This window comes from Rhinolophus sinicus, chromosome 18, assembly GCF_057876585.1.
Source record: "Rhinolophus sinicus isolate RSI-liver-muscle chromosome 18, RSI-T2T, whole genome shotgun sequence".
NCBI lineage: Eukaryota > Metazoa > Chordata > Mammalia > Chiroptera > Rhinolophidae > Rhinolophus > Rhinolophus sinicus.
Window position 1 is genome coordinate 13,149,029 of NC_142518.1, and position 21,108 is coordinate 13,170,136.

The window sequence follows — 21,108 nt, forward strand, 5'->3', positions numbered from 1 at the left end:
ATGGAAACACACGGCAGTTAGAAATACAGCCTCTAAGTTCTAGACCAGTGCTATCCAACAGAACTTTCGACCATGAGGGAAATGCTCTAGAGATTTGTGCTGCCCATTTTGGTAGCTACTAGCCATGTAGCTGTTGTGCACTTGAAATGTGGCTAGTACAGCCGAGGAACTGAAGTCTACTTAACTTTAGTGAATTTACAGCTCTGCAGCCACATGCGACTAGAGGCCATGGTACTGGACAGCGAGAGACCGGGCCATAGGCGCAGACTCAGGAGTCACCAATACGCGTGTAATTTAGTGCCTCCCTTGTACCAACCACAAAGTATTGAAGGTTTACAAAGTAAGAGGAAATGAGCTTCAGCAACAGAAGCAAAGGGGAAATGAGGGTAGAAAGGGAGATGGGAGCCGAGTTGGTTTAGTTCACCAAGTGCTCAATATAAAAGCAGGGTGTGCGATGTGACCCCACATCCTTTGAAACCGGCAGCACAACGAGGGCACTGGCAGAGCAGGAGGGAGCACCACTGTTCTGGAGGGCTTGTCAGGTGAAGATGGCCAAGCACTGAGGGCTGGGAGCCCAGGCAACATGTGAGGGGAAGTGGGGTGGACAGAGGAGGCCAAGAAGGGGAGGTCAAAGAACAAGGGCGAGCTCGACAAGGTGCAAGTCAACAAAAACGTGGGTAAGCGCCCACAGTTAGGAGGAACGGTGAGTGTGAGGTACGAAGACCGAATGTGGCTGAGGAAACAGGGCGCGTAATCAAGTCTTTCAGGAGCTGTGCAGTGAAGAAAAGGCGAGAGAGGGTGGTCGCTGGGAGCTAAAGGACTTCACCTTCCTCAGCACACAGCTACAATCATGTTACTCCCCTGCTCAGGGCCTGCGATTACCAAGGTGTCATCTGAGGTCCTGCCACTCATTTTCATCTCCCGCGACCTCCCTTCACACATCCTGTGGCCCACCCACACCAGCCCAGGCACAACACTCAACAAGATCTGCCGCTGTTGACCAATAGGCTGGAGGTATGAAAATCAACAGAGAAGTCCGGAATTTGAAGAAGGCACCACCCAGACCTACCACCCTTGCCCTTTTAAGAAACAAATCAGCCAACTTGTAATCAGAGACCACAAAGGACTTGCCAAGGTCACTTCAGGATCAAGAATACGCTATTTTTTATTACTCTCAATTCAGTGCCGGGCTTCTGTCATGTCAGTTCTCTACATAGTATTGGACTGCACTCTGTGATGATCCTAAAAGCTTCCTTTATCAGTTTAGAGATAAAATCTACCTTGTCCCTCAACACGCATTCCTCTCTGAATTCAAAGATCAGAAAAGGCAGGCTGTCTGTATTTGACCAAGTGCCTGATATAAACAAAGCTGTGGTTCTCAGACTTGGGCAAGCTGCTGAGGCAGGACAGGGCCTGGGCTGGGTGTTTTCACTGTATTCCCGAGATGATTCGGACACCTTCCAAAGTTTAGGGACCAGTGTCACGACGTTTTCGGTCACGGTCCAGGATGGGAGCCCCTGTACCTCCCATCTCGCAGACTATGAGGTCGGCTTCCACCCCATCCAGGGGCCTCTGCTCAACGCTCCTCTCCCTCACTTGGGGGTGTGAATTAGGATAATTTGGGGGGGGCAGGGAAACATGATTAGAGAAGCAGAATCAAAACCTCTATATCCCGTCTTTTCAGGGAGAATCTCATTCTATAAAGAAAGCTCAAACTCCTTTGATGGCTCTACGAGGCCTGGCTAGTCCTAGACTCTAAGAGGGGAACGGGATGCCTCTGGTGACATTTAGATCCAGGAGCTATGAGCCTCCAGGTCCTGTGAAAAGAGCAAAATTCCACTGCTCTTAATGACATCTAATAGAAGATGCAGTCTTCTGAACACCAGCCGTGCAGACCTACATTTCTGCCGAGGTTTCATCAATTCCAAAGCTCTGGTAAGAAAGGCGAATTGCTCTTTCACCACAGCCTTTTCTGTGAGATCGCGGCAAAACTCTGAGCACCCCCATACCTGTCTTGTTCTTCCTTCTCCAGCCGTTCCTGCTCCTCCTGTTCCTTCTGCAGCCGGGCCTGTCTTCTCTTTTCGGCCAGGATCTTCGCAGCCTCTCCTGCATCGGTGGTGCCTGCTGTGGGCTTCCCTGAGGCTGCATCAGAGGAAAAGATCAAGGCAAATGAAACACTGATTGCACTCACATGGCAGCTGCCATTTGGAAATGAAACGCCCAACCCAGTGGGGGACAGGAAATGCTGCAGGACTAGCACAATTAGGCCCAGAGCAGAGATGGTGCAATGGGGGGGGAAGGGGCCTGTGACCTGGATGCATTTCACAGAGGAAGGTAGTGAAAAGGCCAGGAGGAGAGATAGGGCCACTGGCAAGTCCCACAGCAGCCACCACCGCTGCGTCCATCTGGGTGAACTCACTGCATGCATCACAGCAGTTTACAGGACTAAAGGAAGAGCCTCTGTGGGAAGTGACGCTGCTGGCCAGATGCAGCTCCGCATCCCGACATCTCCTCCACCAGGACCCTCAGGAGACCAAGGGAAAGGATTCAGGCAATGCGCAAGCCTGAGAAAGCACGAGTGCATGCAGCTATCTTAGGAAAAACTCCTCTCTACCCCAAACATGCGGTTCCCACCCACATGAATTGGGTCAGAGGGCGAACTGGCCCAGGAAAGTCGAGGCCGGGGTAGCGTCAGCAAGGAGGGCCTACCTCCACTGCTCTCGGCCTTCCCTCCAGCGGCCGCTTGCTTCTCGGTGATGTGCTTGTCCACCACATGCTTCTCTGGGGCATCCTCCCCGTGTGGGCTGGCCACCCGCTGAGTCAGGGCCCCTTCCCTTTCCTTGTTGCTCTTCTCTTTCTCCGCTTTCTTCTTGGGCGTTTCCTGGCTGGGCAAGGCAGGTAAGCGGTACTTCATGGGAGACCCTGGGGATGGCGGCTTTGCATTCTTTGGAGACTGTGGATATGCTTTGGAAGTAGCCCTGGAAACCAAAAACAGGCCAGGAGGTAATCACTGGGCCTGACTACAGCACTGTCTGTCCTAAGACACCTGGTTCCACAAATTTGAACAATTTCATCCATCAAGGCTTAGCACACACTCAAAATTCTCTGAAGTACTATCACCCTAACAAGAACATACGGTAGCTATAAGATGGCCTGGTGGAAGGGACAATATTTTAGGGAGCCCAGCTGGTGACGCCATGTCCTAATTTCACTTAAGTTTGATGACAACATAAGGATGGAATGTTAAGCATTTTCCCCACCTTCTCTTTTTAGATGAACACCAGAGCTGGAGCTGACTTTAGCATATGGCAATGGACAAGCTGGCTCCTTTTCTCCATTGTAGCAAAATACATGTAACACAAAATTTACCATCTTGACCATCTGTAAGTGTACAGTTCAATGACACTAAGTGCATTCACATTGCGGTACAACCATCATCACCATCTAGCCACAGAACTCGGACCCCTTAAACACTAACTCCCTGTTCCTCCCTCCCCAGCCTCTGGCAACCTCCCTTCTATTTTCTGTCTCTAGGAACCTGGCTGTTCCAGGTACCTCCTAGAAATGGAATCATACAGGATTTGTCCTTTTGAGTCTGGCTTACTTCTCTGAGCACATTGCTTTCTTTCAAAAAACAAAAATTCACCTTTCCTGAGACATAACTGACATCTGGCCCCTTTCTAAATGCTGAGGAACAAAGTCAGGCAAGAGAGCGGGACAGGGGGTGTCCTTTTGGAGGGTATTCAGATTTAAAAGAATCTCTCTTCCTACTAGGAAGATGCAAAAGGTGAGGACAAGCCCATTTCTAGGCAGGGAAACACCACTTTGTTGAATGTCTTATGTCTGTCAGAAGAAGGTCCGTTACAGGTACGCTGGCCGAGGCCTGGCTGCTGGTGAGCGCCAGATGTGGATGATGTAGGTAACAGCCTAGCTTTAGATGCCGAGGTTACCCAGAACTTTGCACGGGGATGTGGCATTTGTACAGAGTTCCTTTAGGAAGAATATAAAGTAATCTGCATGTAAATTACAAATGTCACTCTCAATCCTGTAGCTGGTTGAACCATATGAAATTGCTAATATTCAACTGCTTTTGATCTATAAAAACAGCAACAGAAACGGCAACTCAACCTAATATTAAAGGCCAATTTCTCACCAGAGGCTTTAAGAGTTACCTAATTGGGGATCCTGGTAATAAGGAAAAAATATGACCAGATCAATATTAAAATTGGTCTTGAGCTGGAAAATGATGCTCAGGTGGTACGTGGATTGAGTAAAATGTAGGCCAGTTTTCCAGTGATGCTCTCACACTAAAAGGCCAACTCCAGGCACCCACCTATCACCTCTCAGTCAACGCCAGGCTGAGGGCCACATAGTGATATGACTACTCGACCCAATGAATACAACTGGAACATGATTTGAAGTTTTGAAATTCAGTTTTTCAGCACCAACCATTTTACTGATATGGAATCAGTCCAGATCCCATTTCCATGGTGGGCCGTACGTCCCTCACCAGCAGTCTGCTCCCCAGCTGGACAGCTCTGACCCCAGAAAGAACAGCTTCATACTGGCCACACTGGCTTCACTGTGCCATCATCCTGTTAGGCCTGGAGCCACACAGAGCCCCTGTGACACCTTGTCCACGTGGACAGTGCCTCCTTCCTGCAGACTGTTCTCCCTCCACGCTTGGGCTCAGCTGACTCAGCCCCACCATTCCTAAGGGACCTCTCAGCAACCAGGCGTCTCTTTCCAGATGAACTATTATCACCTGGTTTCCTAATTTCATTCCTAGACTCTTAACCACATAAAAGTCATGCACAGACTCCTCTTGCCCCCTCCATATGCATATGCACCAGGGTTTCCCAACCCTGCCGTTCCTGACATTTGTGCCGGGTCACTCTTTGTGGTGGGCTGTCCTGTACATGTAAGATCTGTAGCAGCAGCCCTGGCCTCGATCCATGAGATGCCAATAGCAATCTCCACCCCCCACCCCAGGTTGTGACAACCAAAAATGTCTCCAAACATTGTCAAATACCCTTTGGGGGCAAGATCACCCCCAGCTGAGAACCACTAAGGTGAGAACTCCCACATACCTTCTACCTATATAAAGCAGATAGAAGTGGAGCTGCCGTAGTCAGAGAGGCTGTCTCCTAATCCCCACAGTGACCCCGAGGCATGCCAGTGAGCTTCCTGAGAGGTAGTAACTAGTGCCTTATGAGTGCTCAGTCGCACCTGGATCCCTCCCCAAATGACCTGGAGCTCCGACTTCCATTAACACCCTCCATAATGGTGCCCATGCTTCCTGAGTGCTGTCTACACACCAGCCACTGTGCTACGTGTATATCCGCGTCTATACATATCTGTGTATGTATGTGTGCATACGTGTGTCTTTTAGCTGTCAAAACCTGGTAGGACACGGGTACTATTATCGGGTGAGGAAACAGGGCTGAGAAAGGTTAAGGAGGCCATGGAGCTATGGTCTGAGCCCACATGTCTCTGACTCCATTTCTTACAATTCTGCCCTATTCCCTGTGTTGCCATGGTGGCTAAGCCTGAGTGTGGGGTCACTAAGACCCCCAGGCGCTCATTTTAAACTGGCACAGAGTAAGCACTCAATAGCTGTTAGGTATCAGTGTTGATTAAATATATGATAAAATTAAAAATCTGAATTCTCCTCACAGACAAGAATAAACGAAAACCAGGAGGAAGAACTGTGACCCTCTCACGATGACAGTGCTCCATTGAGCACTGTCTTCCAATCAGCTGCCACATCCCGTGTTTAGGTTCAAATCACCTGTACAAATCTTTTGCTTGGCAGGGCCCTCCTTTCACACTGTCATCCAGGGCCTCAAGGGACTCAGTCTAATGCCTTGTGAAGATCAAAACAAGTCACCCACTTCCTGGAATATCATGTGCATGCTAGGTGCGCTTCGCTCCAACCACAGGGGCAGGGAATGGCAAAAAATTACCCAGGATTTGGGATCTGGAGGGAGAGGCAATAGGAAGGTGCTATTTTATGGTAGATGATGCAGACGGAAATAGATTCTCCTCTGTAAGCGTTCCTACCTTGACTCGTTAAATAGGAATTTCTGGTACTAGGAAGAATGGCCAAAAGCCATCTACTCTTCTTCCTTGCCCTCATCTTCCTCCCCAAGGAGCGAGGCATGATCTCTTTGATCGGTGGGGCTGTGCCAAGGTGCTGGAAGCCTTCGAGCGCTCTGTGGACCTGCCTACAGTAAGCCCGCACTCGGAGCTTCTGTCAGCAGTGGCAGACGAAGCAGGCTCCAGCCCGGGGGGCTGGCAGTGTGCTGCTGCCTCTACCCACCAATGGGCAGATGGAGAAGGAGCGCTTCTACAGACACAACTCCGAGTGGGTAGAAGACCCGACCTGGCCGCAGTTGGAATGGCTCACTATCAGAAGGGAATGGAGCGCGAAGTGACCCTCAGTCAGCGGGCCTGGATACCGTGGGTGGTCATGTGAAGCAGAATCACAATCCCAGGGAGGAAAGGCCAGACTGGCCTGCATGGGAGAAGGTCTGACAGCGTCAGGTTGCCCATGCCCCCAGCAGCCTGGCTCCAACTTGCTTTAACAGAACGCTCTCACATAGATTCTGTTCATACCATAGACTGTGAGGTTCTATTCTAAATAAAACTGGGCCAATTATCCATGAGCACACATCTAAAAATAATTTCTACCTGAGAAGTAATGGTTGATTGTTTGGGATAAAACTCAATATACTAAGAAGTCTGTTTACAATCTCCTACCGCAGCCCTTGCCCAATAAACAGAAATTAGAGTCACGCGCACGAGCGTGCCCACATGCGCGTGCACCCTCCCACAGATGACTTTCAAATTAGAGAAGTACAGGCAACTCATAGATTTTTTTTTTAACAGTGAGTGACCAAAATATAGATGACAATCTTAGAAGTTCTCTATTTTATCTCTGAATCTTTAGAGTTTCCTGTTCATCCTGTCTTCCCACTTCCCTACATGAATTTAGCACTGCGCCAGGCACCTGCCAGAGCTGCTAAGCGCAGGTATCTTGAACCAGGTAATGTGGGAGCCCCAAGGCTCTCTGGCCAGCCCTGCTCACGCTACTGCAGGCCAAACAAGGTTTGGCAAAGTCATTCTCCGTCCAGTTTCCCAGAAATAGGTATGTTGGCTGCTGAAAGAAATTAAACACAATTAATCAGGGGAACCCCACTGTGTTTTCATACAATTTTATTTTTAAGTACTTTCTTGTCTATTTAATAAGGGTCTATTTGATGGCCACAATAACCCAATGAGGTCAGTGGGAAACTACTATTAACCATATGTTAGGTAAAAAAAACAGTCTGAAGGGTTAAATGACCTTTCCCAAGAGATGCCAACAGAGCAGAGAGCCAGGGCTGTCACCCGAGTCACTGACTGTTCATCTTGCTTTGTTTACAGCTCTTCCACTTTAAAGTTCAATACCTCCAGTGATTGACTATCTCACAAAAAGGATTCACAGGTTCTGTTGGGGTGGGAGAGACAGGCCTTCCCGGTGCACAAGGCAGGATTATATAACCTTTTGCGGTTCCAGGACTGGAGGAAATATGAACAAACACCTCTGTAAGTGGAGCAGCAAGAATAACTGTCGGGAGAGTGTTGTCACGCTTCTGAACACGAGCTTACTGCAAAGCAGAACCCCAAAGGGCTTTTTCCCTCCACATCTTGGAATCTAGTTCTATTTTCTCCAAAACCACCTGACGCCAGGCATGGTGAACACAGCCCACCCACAGGACAGCAGGGGTCTGTGGCCTTATCAGCACAGCTCAGCCAACATTCTGAAAAGTCTCTGTTTATGGTCACAGTTTATTCCTTCCCAGAGAGGAAAAGAACAATTGATAACAACAGAGAAACCTGTGTCTATCACCTTAACCAAGAGATCTAAGTTGCCATCACCAGTAATGGAACAACCCGACACCCTGGTGCGATGCACAGAGAAGGAGGCAACATCCCTTCAGCGGGATTCCAGCCCCAAACGCACATCTTGACTCTAATGAGGAAACAACAGACCGACTCAAAGTGAAAACAGTCCTCCAAATAATTGGCCTGTGCTCGTTTAAAATGTCAAGGTCATGAAGAAGAAAGGCTGCAGAACTCTTCCAAGTTAAAGGAGACTAAAGGGACAAGACAACACAATGCAGTGTGTGAGCCTGGGTTGGATCCTGGACCAGGAAAAAAAATGCTATAAAGGATCTCATTGGGACAACTGGCAAAAGCGGCATATAGACTGTAAATTAAGTAACAACCTTATGTCAAAGTTAAATTTTCTGATTTTCACCATTGTACTGTGGTTATACAAAACAGTGTCTTCATTCTTACTGGTAAAGGGTCATGACGTCTGTTACTCCCAGATGGTTCTGGGAAAAATCTGTGTGTGTGTGTGTGTTTGTGTGTGTGTGTTGTGTCTCTGGAGAGTGAGAATGAGAGTAGGGAGATAGGAATGATGAGACAAATGTGGCTAAATGTTAACAGGATGAAAGGTATACAAGAGTTCTTTGTTCTAGTCTTGTAATTCTTCTGTAGGGTTGAAATGATTTCACAATGAAAAGGCTTTTAAAAACTGGTCTAAACTCAAATTACCCTCTGGTAAGACTGAAAAATATGGAACTATGGACTGGGTGAGTATGTAAGTATCACTGTCAGGAAGGGGTACGACTTAACACTTTCAATTATCCTCTTCAAGGAAATTTTCAGGTAAGAATGTAAAAGCCTATTTGGGAATGGTGGTGGCAAAAACAAGTTAAATTGCCAGTGCAGGGAGCAGTGATCCACTGAAGATGCTCATCTGTGGGCAGGGATAACCACGTCACACATCTACCAGAGGGGCCTATGGGAAGGGCACCCAGGAATGATTGATCAGTGCCCTCAACCACCACAGGAATAGGCTGGCTCCAGGAGCCTGTGCATCTGGGTGCAAAGTCCTTATTTGGGGCCCTCCAGAAAACCTGGTCTTAATTTTTTTCCTCATAGGGACAAATAAAATCTGTTTTGTTTCCACTGCATGATAAAGTGAAATGAACCTAGGCCAGGTTCCGGATACAACATCGATCTAAGGTATAAGCTAACTATGAAAGTGATGCTCTTTGGCAGATTGTACTTTCCAAAGTCGGCCACAATACCTCCTCGCATCCCACATGATCTGTTGAGTTTATTTCTCTATCCCACTGAATCTGGGTTGGCCTGACTGCTCCTACCAATAAAATACAGCAGAGAAGGAATAATGCACCAATTCAGGGCATAGTCCGTAACTGGCCTGGCAGCTTCCACTTCCAGTATTGGGAGATACCCACTCTTGGGAACACTCCTTCTTGGAACCCAGCTGCCATGCTGTGAGGTGTCTAAGTCATGGAGAGGCTACATGTGGGCATTCTATTCCGGCTGACAGCCCCAGCTGAGCTGCAGCCAACTGCCAGCATCAAGTGCCAGGTAGGTGAAGGGGCCATCTTGGACCTCAAGCTCAGTTGAGCCCTAATCTAACCGCAGCCTCAGCTAACACTGCACTGGAATTACATGGAAGACCCCAGGTGAAAACCACCTGGTGAGCCCAAGTCAACCCACAGAGCAACCACCCAAAAGACCCAAAGAGAGACCCTCCTTGTAAGCCCAAGTCACAGAGCTGTAAGAGTTAATAACATACTGTTGCTTCATGCCACTAAATTTGAGGGGGGGGGGGAGTTGTTACAGCACCAATAGACAACTGAAACATTCTGCATCATCATGACCAAACTGACTTGGAATATATTTCTAAGAACCTGAGACCATTAGACAGTATTTCACACTGAAGAAGTGGGAGTAGAGGCAGCACTGACACTGAGAGGCTGGCTCAGTCCACTCGGCCACACTTGATTTCCTCCCTCTAGGTTACAAGACGAAAGCTATGCTCCCTCCGTCCACAATCTTTGAGAGTGTTGCTGAGGCTAGTTTTCTAAAACCCATACAAGTACCCAACAATGCGAACAATGAAAATAAACTTGACCGCTTAAAAGAGCAATGCCATTAATATGCACCGCCACCCAACAGTGGCTTAGTTTATCCAAGATCCGGGAGGAGAACAATGCACTGTCAGAGCCATTCATCACATAACCCGTCTGGGTTTCTGGATGAGAGTTCAAAGGGACTAACCAAGCCCAAAGCCACGTCACATCCAGCGTGCTTTAAAGATCACACACTTGGTCTGCACAGAGGGAAGGTTGAAAATGCCACTTTGGTTAGGGTTTATTTTGTTTGTGACACCATTTATAACAGCAAGTGTTTCTTTTTTTGTTGTCTTCCTTCAATATTGAGTATACAAAAGAGTACTTATAAAATATGAAAGCTATAAAGAACGATATAACAAATGCTGATGTTCCCACCAACTAGTTCCAAAGAAAGACATTATAATCATGCCGGAAACTCCTGTGTGACCCTCCATGACTGCCTCCACCCTCCTTACTCAGAGGCCATCATCACTTTGCATTTCATATTTGCCATTTTCTTACTTTTTCTAAAGACCATTTTAGCACATTTATATTCTTAAAAAAAAAACCGCTTTACTTTTGCACATCTGAGAACTCAATATACGTAAATGGCATTCTTCTACAACTTCCTTTTTCTGCTCAACACTGTGTTCCTGAGATCCACCCACTGGTTGTGGGCGGCTGCAATCCATTCTTTTTCACTGCTGTATCATTGGATTGGATTTTCAGAATTTACTTACGATCTACTTGACTTCCTACATTTCTGAAACTTAGTCTATACCCAGTGTGGTTCAGCTATCAATTTTCACCCAGGGAGAAACTATCTTTCCTTCTAAACTTCTTAAAATCAAAAAACGTTTGCTTCTCCTTAGACCTCTCAACATGTAATTGTGACTTAGAGGCACCCGAGCAACTTCTATCCCCAGGGCTCCTCTTAAGGAGATGATTCTGGTAGTCTGGACAGTACCCAAGAAGTCCAGCCACGTTCGAGTTTACTATTTTTCCTGCTTGCACTGGAGATGACATGTATAGGGCTCTGAAAATCTAGGTCATTCCAATCATTTCTCTTGGCTGATGTGCCAGGAATACCCTGTAGCACAGTACAGAAGCCAGCATCCCTCATCCTTTAAAAATTCCCGAAGTGAAATATGCAGCCCAGAAAAGCGAATGTTTAAGGGGCTGATCAGTGGGAGAATAAGCCTATGAATGGCCCCTAAAGGAAGAGGAGGCCAAGGGCCAGAATCCTTGGGCAGGACTGGTCCTAGCACCGCCCACACCAGCCAGTCTAGTCCGCCCCCACCCTCCAGGCTCTGCTCCCTTTTGGCTTTCATCCCAAGGACACTTATTGAGCGCCTACTGTGCAACAGTAAATCAAGTCAGTCCCCACCCTCGCGGCAGGAGGTGACACAGTACAGTGAGGCACAGAACAATGTGGTCTGCTGTCTCACTTCATGCAGGGCTTTACTCAAATGTCACCTCCTCAGAGAAGCCATCTGACTACCTTATCTAGCTACTCCCCTCCATCACTCTCTGTCATCCGACCTGGTTGTATTTTTTAACTTCTCACCACCTGATGTTTTATTTGCTGTGCACTGTCAGGTAGGCTCTATGACAGCTGAGAACACCGCACACAGAGCAGGCGCTCTGGAGGTACTTAATGAATGGACGAATGACAGAGGTCTGCACATGACGCTCTGTGAGCACAGAGAAGGCGATGACTTCAGCTTTGGCTGGTTCTGGAGAGGATGATGGCTGAGCTGCGTCCTGAGAGATGAGCAGTTCAAGGTGGACAGCTCCCTCTCTGGTCTAGGCCTGGATTGGCCTCTGCGCCCACATCTCCCTCCTACCTCTCTTGGGGCCTGTTCAAGAGGAGACTATTCTCATCTAGAAATTCTCTGAAGTGTCTGGCACAGTGACTTGAATTCATTCATTCCACCAGTATACTATATGAAGTACCTATTAGGTACTCGTTACTGTTGCAGAGAGGGGAAAAAATTTAAGTTTCTCTACACTGAACTGTATAAAGCAAGCCTGAGATTTTGTTCACGTCTCTTTGGTCAGAGAGAGCTTTTCTATAAAATTCAGATGATGTATCCTTTAAAACATAAAATAGCTCCATAAAGATGATGTGGCATATACATATAATAGAATATCATTCAGCCATAAAAAAGAATGGAATCTTGCCATTTGTGACAATATGGATGAACCTTGACATTATTATGCTAAGTGAAATAAGTCAGAGAGAGAAAAACAAATACTGTATGATTTCACTTATATGTAGAATCTAAAAAACAAAACAAAGAAATAAAACAAAATAAAAACAAGCTCATAGATACCAGTAACAGATTGGTGGTTGTCAGAGAGAAGGGAGGATGGGGGGTAGGTGAAATAGGTGAATGGAGTCAAAGGGCACAAACATTCAGGTATAAAATAGATAAGTCATGGGAATGTAATATACAGCATGATGAGTACAGTTAATAATACTGTACTAAATATTTGAAATTTGCTAAGAGAGTAAATCTTACAAGTCCTCATCACAAGAAAAAAAGAAAAAAACTTTTGTAACTATGTATGGTGACAGATGGTCAGTAGACTTATTGTGGTGATCATTTTGCAATGTATACACGTATCAAATCATTATGTTGTACAACTGAACCTAATGTAATGTTATACGTCAACTATACCACAATAAAATATACACATATTTTAGGAACTCATATATGTATGTGTGTGTATATATATATATATATATATATATATATATATATATATATATATATATATATATATGAGTTCCTAAATCACAATGGTCAAGATTTCAACCTCAAAGAAATACCACAGAGCCCACTGAGAGCTTGCTTCCAAAAATCAAATTCTTATCTCTACAGAGGACTAACAACCCCTCGTTCACCTCAGTGGAATTTACAATGATGATGGTGAAACTTGCCAGTTACTATCCATGCAGGGACCATGAGTCAATGCCCTGGAAAAACCCCAGTATGAGCAGGCTTTTCTCTCTGTTAATGTCAATGTCCCAAACTGACACCAGAGAAGTGACGTGAATGGAAGGCTCAGAAATAAGACAAATAGAGACCTTATAACCCACCTAGATTTAGTTTGCAACAGAGCAATACCATAACCAAAGACAGGCAATACAAGCACAGAAAGGATGCAGTGGACTTAAAAACAAAACAAAAAGCTAAGGTGCTATTAATTCAGCAATGCGCTGTGGAAGGCTTTTCCATGTGGAAGACCGAGACAGCAATAGCAAGAATTAGTAGTCTATGAAAACCATAATGACCTCTGAGCAAAACAATCACGAAAATGTCTCTGCTAGGAAGCAACAAATTAGAAATAAGAGCTGACGTCACCTTGAAATACTTTTAATAAATTCCCAAGTGTTCATTAAATTTGTGTTTTGTCCTGTTCTCTGAACCAAACTGATGCACTAAACGAGTTTTATGATTCTATATAAAAGTTTCCTATTTTCCCAAGTTAAAATCACATTTCTCTTTCTGTCGGTACTACTGACGATGTTTCCATTCTACTGTTGGATTGAGCTACTCACCAAGACATTTTTGTCATTTACTGTCACTAAAACATTTTAATGACTTAAGACAATGGTCACACCATGTGAATCTGTTTTTCAGGTACACGGTGTCATTGGTGAGTTCACCCAATTCTTAAAAAATATATAACGGCTTCATTAAAACATACCGCTAATGGTGGCTGACAAGTTATTATTGTCTCTCTTTTAAAGAGACAGAGGAGAGAGGGGAGAATGAGAGAGTACACATGAGCTCAAGCGCCCAAGCACAAGGTAATCACTTCACTCCAGATGCAGTTGAAGGATAAAGAAGGAAACTGCCAGAAAAGCAGAATGGAATTGATGGACTTAAAGAGAAAATGCTGAATACATCATCTCAGTAACTAAGAGTCCCGTATTTACCAGGTAACAAAACTCCTTAAGAGCCCATCATGTATCCAGAAGATGCTCAGAAAGGCCATAACTCACAGTCCAGCATTCCTCCTGCTCGCCTCTTAGAGCTGGCCACGCCTCATGGGAGAGCAGGAGGCACACGCTGCACCACACAGAGCCCCACCATACTGCTTTCATCATCCAACTATGGCAAAGGGGAAAGAAAGATGCTTACTTGGGTGTCACGGGAGAAGATGATCTCTTAGACATGCCTCCTGGCATCTCACATCTTCTCAGAGGGGACCCGGGGCCCATGCTGGGACTGGAAGCTGTTGTTCGTGGCCCCTTCTTCATCTTCTCTGTCTGTAGAGGACATAGAATAGGACAGCCATGGTCCACACTTAGCAGTACTTCTAGCATTTCTAAAAATACACCAGATGGCAGTGAATGTACAGCTTTCTTTCAGAAGCATCCATATGAAGCTATAGTGTTCCCCACAATGGGACTATTTGCAGAGAAACACCATGAGGTCATCATATTTAGATCACCCAATTAAGAAAAAGAATCGCCTCAAAATGCAAAGATTTCCTTCTCCTTGTTATCTTGCAAAGAGCTAAGCACAGAACCATGGTACGGTCCTGGATATGTAGAAACTGAAAAGAGTACAAAGATCTATAATCACTAGAAAAAAGTTACAAGTGGGTGCAAATGTGGTTATAACACCCAAGACAGTGAGCTGTGGATCCTAACAGTGTGCCCTGTATAACGGGGCCTGCAATCCCACCCATGGCCTTCTTTGGCAGGAGGCCGGAGGCACAGGCCTCAGTGCGCGGCCCGCAGTGGGTGCTCCGCAAGGGTGCTTCCCTTCTTTCCCTATCGCACCTTTCTACAGCAAATCCTCATTTGGCCCCATACTCACATACGTCAGTCCACTTCCACAGGAACCCACCCTACGGTAAAACCCGAGGGTCATTTCTCATGTGAGAAACTCAGGGCCACACTGGATTTAAAAAAATGAATAATGGCATTATAAAAATAAATGTCCAATAATGTGGTAATGTGGTGGTTTTAAAGTAAGTCCGTACATCATTGGATGTTCCTCCCTTCAACAGGTAGAGCTCAATTCCCTCCCCGCTGACTGTAGGTTGGTCTGAGTGACTTGCAAAAGTGGTAGGGTGCTACACCTGCGGCCGGCATATGAAAGGCATTGCACGCTCTCTCTTGCTCTGGGGGAAGCCAGATGTCATGCCATTTGGACACTCAAGCAGCTCTATGGAGAGGTCTATGCAGTAAGAAACTGAGGCCTCCTGCCCACAGCCATGTGAGCGGACCATCCTGGAAGAGCCCCAGCAGAGCTTTCAGGTGGCGGCAGCCCTGGTCACCACCCTGAGCATGCCCTCATGAGAGACTCTGAACCAGAACCACTCAGCTACGCCATCCTCAATTTCTGACCAATGATGTAATAAACATTTGTTTTAAGCTGCTAAGGTTTGGGGTAATTTATTACATATCAAGTGATAACTAACAAAAGTAGTATAGTATGTATAATTCCTAAATAAATATACATAATTGGGGGTACCTGCTCAACATTTGTTTTGCTGATAGTGTCAGTATAACAGCAAACATGTTTAAAGGGCACTGTTGTAGACGAAGGCTGACCTAGAACCTCAGTTCTAGTTGCCTATAGAGGCAAGGCTGGCCCAGAATCAGACAACTTTAATAAAGCAGAGAGAAGATGCTTAGAACGTTCCTTCTGACTTCTGTCCTCTGGAGGGAAGGCTATAATGAGCAGAAGGTCTTTTGGAATTTGCCCCAAGGCACTAAGATTTAGGAGGGTACAAAAAGTTACATGATTTTCAAAGGTTGGGCGAAATTTTAAACCCCATCTGCCCCTTGAGCAGTCCCTGGAGACTGGGAGACACAGAAAGCCCGGTGGAGTGCAGGGAGCAATCATGCTGTCGGATAATCCAGTCCCGGGGGTAAGCGGGTGGGTTTAAACCTACCGGAGAGGCCTCCGCTCCTGCAGGGGCCGCTTTCCCAGCATCTCCTACACTGGATGTAGATGCAGTCTTCTTCCTCTCGGTGCTCCGAGTGGGAGAAGACTTGTAGGAAGATTTAAGAGGGCCAGCAGGAGCTACACGAGGACAGGCATGGAATACTAGAGAGTTACAGTATAAGAGCCAGAGAGACAGAGTACAGACGGAAAAAGCAGGGCGAGCAGGAAGTTGGGAAGAACACCACATTTCTGTTAAAACGTGACACAGGCAATCCACAGTCTCAAAACACCACCATACTTTTCCTCATGTGCACAGAAGGGACTCTATCTTAAAAGACTCCCACACTCAATGCACAAGAGTCCATCCAGTTCGTTTTAGGAGTTCAAAGTCTGGGCTTTGGAGCCACACAGATTTAACACTTGCCACCTAATAACTGGATCACCTTGGGCAGGTTACTTAACTTCTCTAAACGTGAACTTCCTTGTGTGGAAAGAGTTAACATAGCAAGCCTGACCGCTATCCTTGGAAAAGCCTCCTTACAAGGTTGGCCCTTGATTTCAGGAGGATTCTCACCATTAACTTATGAGTAGCTCACTGTGTCTAAGCTATACGAACATGACTTCTGCTTTCCTTCTCAGAGTCTAGAATTTGGGTCTCTGCCTGGCACCGGTGCCTATGTGACCAGCCCCCAATAAAAACCCTAGGCACTGAGTCTCTAACGAGCTTCCCTGGTTGGCATCATTTCATGTATGTCACAACGCATTGCTGGGGGAATGTGTCCTGTGTGTGCATTACTGGGAGAGGACTCTGGAAGCTTGTGCCTTGTCTTTCCCAGACTTCATCCGATGCGCCTTGTCCCTTTGCTGATTTTGCTCTATAGCCTTTCAGTGTAATAAATCACAGCTATGAGTCCTTCTACAGAATCAGCGATACTGGGAGTGGTCTTGGGGACCTCCTGACACATTCCTCTTCTCAAAATGGGGATAGTTCCTACTTCCCAGAAAGTCTGTGTTTATTTGTTTGAGATATGATTCATATACCATAAAGTTCACCCTTTTAAAATGGTGTTTTTTAGTATATCACAAGGTTGTGCAACAATAAGTACAGTCTAATTCCATACCCCCAATTTAACACCCCAAAAAGAACCCCCGTACCCATTAAGCATTCACTCCCCTTCCCCCTCCCTCAGTCCCTAGCAACCGCGAATGTACTGTCTCTCTGCATTTGCCTATTCTGGACATTTCATATAAATGGAATCATACCATTTGTGGCATTTTATGCCTGGCTTCTTTCACTGAGCATAATGTTTTTAAGGTTCATCATGTAATATGTATCAGTAATTCATTCCTTTTTATGGCTGAATAATATTCTGCTTTATGGCTATACCACCATTTTATTTATCCATTATTTGGGTTGTTTACACTTTGTGGCTATGAGGAATAGTGTTGCTAAGAACACTCGTGTACAAGTTTTTGTGTGAACATATGTTTTCAATTTCCTTGCCTCTATACCTAGAGTGGAATTGCTGGGTCATATGGTAACTCAATGCTTAACTTTGTGAAGAATTTGCCAGACTGTTTTTCAAAGCAACTGCACCATTTTTCATTTCCACCAGCAATGAATAAAGGTAATTTCTCCACATCCTCATCAAGACTTATTATTTTCCTTTTTTCATTGAATTTTAGCCACCTTAGTAAATGTAAAGTAGTATCTCATTGTGGTTTTTCATTTGCACTTCCCTAATGACTAATGATGTTGAGTATCTTGTCAAGTGCTTATTGGTCACCTGTATATCTTCTTGGTAGAAATAGCACAACCACTCGGGAATAGAAAAAATTAGGTAGAGGATCATATGCCATTTATATGTCATCTCACTGAATATACTATCTTGGGAACTGAGACCTGACCTACCCTAATACGAACATAGCATTGCTCATGCGCAAACAGAAAATGCCAGACCTCATTCATCTTGCCATGATGATTTGATCCCCTTTGTTCAAGGACGGGCTTTAATGGTGTCATCGGCCCAGTGTTTCTCAGATGTCAGTCTGAGACGTCTCAGACTGGTGGGGCCTGAGAGTCTGCCTTCCTAACAAGCTCCCAGGTGATGCTGACAGTGCTGGCCCATGGACCAACCCTTGAGTAGCAAGGCTCTAGACATTTGCTAAGGTCTTATTGTGCCAATCATTGTGCTATCTCATTTAATCCTCATGACAATTTAAAAGAAATTCATTTTACAGATGAGGAAACTTAGGCTTAGAGAGGTTAATTAACTTACCCAAAGTGATAAGAACTACTAAGTGGTAGAGTTGGTTACGGGACTCCAGAGACTGTGGTTTACAGACTACTTGCCAAACCATCTCTTTAAAAAGTCTACTAATCTCCATAGCTTATGAAGTAGATTTTTTTTCTAATCTATATGCCCTCAATGATAAAATAATTTACTCACCTTTGTGACACTTAAAAGAAAAGAAACATAGCAGTAGCAAAACACCGGTGGATAGAAAATGTAATTAACTGTTGAAGACATTTCACGAAACCAGCAAATGGGAAGCAAAATACATAAATTCAGGAATAATTCTTAGGCTGACCCACACCAGTTCTGGCATTTTCCTCAGTGTCACCAGCATGGCCTCTTTTACCTGAGTCACTGGCCTGCTCAGAGAGCATGAATGTACTTCTGCTTCTGGCTAAAGAAGCCTGTGTAGGTGTCAACAGTCGCATAACAAGAAAGGTTTCCATGGGACTAAGGTGCATGCGATGAGCTGAGGGATGGAACCAAACAAAATTTTTAAAAAGCAAAATTAAGACAAAACAAAACAAAATTGTTTAAAATGACAGTGCATGATGCAAATTAACTTTTGGGTGTTAGAACAATGTGGAAAATAAAAATATTCTTGCAATGGATGGCTTCAGAGTTCGTCATAGTAAAATAAAACAAATGATGTGTCATCCAGAGTGTGAAAGTGCGTGAATCCTGTTGGGGGCCAGAACTCATGCAATATGCTATTACAGTACTACCTGTATCACTCAAAGAGAATGAGCCCGTCTCCCATGACGTAATACAGACTCAAGAAACCATTTACTCACCAAGTAGACCTAACATTGAAAAAAAGACTAGTCCTAAAAAGCACTTGTTTTAGGTCCTCTGTTGAAAAATATTTCATAACACACTGATTTTGTTAATGTATAAATATGCATCCTTTCATACTTTTTCCATGTAAATAAGGGCAAAAATTAAGTGAGAAGCACAAAAAATAAAAATAGTCAACTGATTATCAGCTTTAATTGAGGTAACAGTATTCATAATCCAAAATTCAGTGACTAAAATGTCATTTTGATGGTTTGGGAATGTATTATATGGGAATGGATTAACTTTTCCATTATTTGTATTCTGTGGGTATCCAATAGCCAGTAAATGGTTTGGGAATTAAAATTTTCAATTTATAATCCACAAGCAGATAATTCAGTTGCCAACAAAATATAATAACATACTGATATCTTTACATATTAATCAGTGCAATTTGTAACCATGTGAATTCATGAAAACATAAGGAATACACTAACGGAACAGCTATATAAAGAGCATGTGGCTTTCTCATCCAGCTCTTAATTAATTCAAGGTTTCCAACGCTTACCCATGAGCTACATCAGAGATCAGCGACACTGACACTTATGGGATCTCTGACACACGACAGGCTTCTGTGCTGGAGGTACAAGGTCAGTGCCATTGAAAAACAACCAGGAAGACACACTGGCCTCTTCAAAGTCACAAACATCCTTCTGCTCACCCTTTGGTGATGACTTGATGTGTTAAACACGCTACTGGCACCTGACACTTCTTCAATGATGCTTTAAAATACACATTTGCTGCATGGAATGCTTCCCTCCCTTCCTTAACCTACACACTCTGAAAGGTATAAATTCAGACTTTTAGTGACTTATCTGAGCCTCCATTAGGACTAGAGCAGTTTTAAATCTATTCAGTCTCTGGAACTGGCACATATCCTGTACATATCATCTCCTACCTCAAAACAGAATGCTGGGAAAGGCCACCCATCCTTTTCCCCTTTTAAAGGCTTCTTATTAATTCTGAACTTCGGTTTTCAAAACAGAAGTGGGCAGGCAGGCCTACAAACCACAGACAGTAGCAGAGCCCCATTTTTTTCACACATCTAAGTCTCCCATGTACCTCTGCCTCATCAATTCTGCTGTTTCTGGCTAATCAACTATACCACATCAATAACCGGGCAGTTATCTGCCCACCGGTCAATTAATTCCGGGGCAGAGTAACTCCTACATGCACTGTGGAAGATGGAATAGTCTCTTTCAGACCGGGAGAACAGCATTAATTCCTATCTCTATACAACACCCACCTGGCTCTACAGCGTGATGCTACTTTCCAAAGTCCTGTCAGTGAGGCCCTGGGGCTCCCACATTCAGACCACAAGGCTAGGATAATGGAGGTATTTGCAGAAGGCTCAAGAGGGGCTCTCACAAAGACTGGCATTAAGACGCTCACACTAGAAAGAAGAAAACTGGAGAGACCAGGTCTACACGTTCACTTGCCTCGGTCTGGGGAATAGGATATTGCCACGGTGGATGAAGACAGGCGCTTACTCATGGGAGGCTCCGTCTGCTTTGGCAAATTCATGGTTGATGTTGAAAGTTTGTCACATGCTGCAGAGAAACGCATTAAAGACATTGGTATCCACACCAGCGTAGACAGAAACACACATCCCGGTGTTCTTCCTGTCCTCATCCACACGCCTTCTAAACCGCTTCCATCATCCTGTTATCCACCCAGCCTATTGGAAATGCCTGGACCACAGCAGCCATCGGTCTGAATCAAGATCTTCTCTTCAATATCTCAACTCTGTTCTTCTCTTCGATTTCAAATGTTCAACCTCACCCAACTATTCAACTAAAGCCACGCTAATCCCACTAGCAAATCATTTCCTTATGTCCAGGGGCTTTTATTCAGTGTATTCAGACCACATGAAAACAAAACCAACCTGGACCCAGACACAAATCACCACTGGACACTGTTCTATGGTCTGACTGAGACTGCGTGAGCTGAAGCTGGACTTTTTCTGAAAGCTATCTGTAGCTCAGGTTGGAGAGAAGTAATTTGTAAGGCAAGAAGCGGTATTTAAAGCAAACAACCTTTAGTAGTTAGATACTTCCTCTTATCAAGAGTTGGGGGTCA

At 45.0% G+C, this 21,108-nt stretch overlaps 1 protein-coding gene across 11 annotated transcripts in view; it reads right to left on the bottom strand.

Annotated features, from left to right (window-relative positions):
• Positions 1 to 21,108, bottom strand: part of MAP7D2 (MAP7 domain containing 2) — a 91,847-nt gene that overhangs the window by 14,638 nt on the left and 56,101 nt on the right. For 4 of the 11 annotated variants that reach the window (XM_019755439.3, XM_019755438.3, XM_019755440.3 and 1 more), the window contains 6 exons: positions 20,469 to 20,579; positions 18,542 to 18,664; positions 15,906 to 16,060; positions 14,138 to 14,265; positions 2,710 to 2,978; positions 2,010 to 2,142 (listed from right to left, as the gene is read on the bottom strand). In XM_019755439.3, the coding sequence (XP_019610998.1) occupies positions 2,010 to 2,142; positions 2,710 to 2,978; positions 14,138 to 14,265; positions 15,906 to 16,060; positions 18,542 to 18,664; positions 20,469 to 20,579 (919 nt within the window). The remainder of the gene's footprint in view (positions 1 to 2,009; positions 2,143 to 2,709; positions 2,979 to 14,137; positions 14,266 to 15,905; positions 16,061 to 18,541; positions 18,665 to 20,468; positions 20,580 to 21,108) is intronic. The other 7 variants (XM_074323353.2, XM_019755444.3, XM_019755441.3 and 4 more) reach the window with 3 other exon arrangements.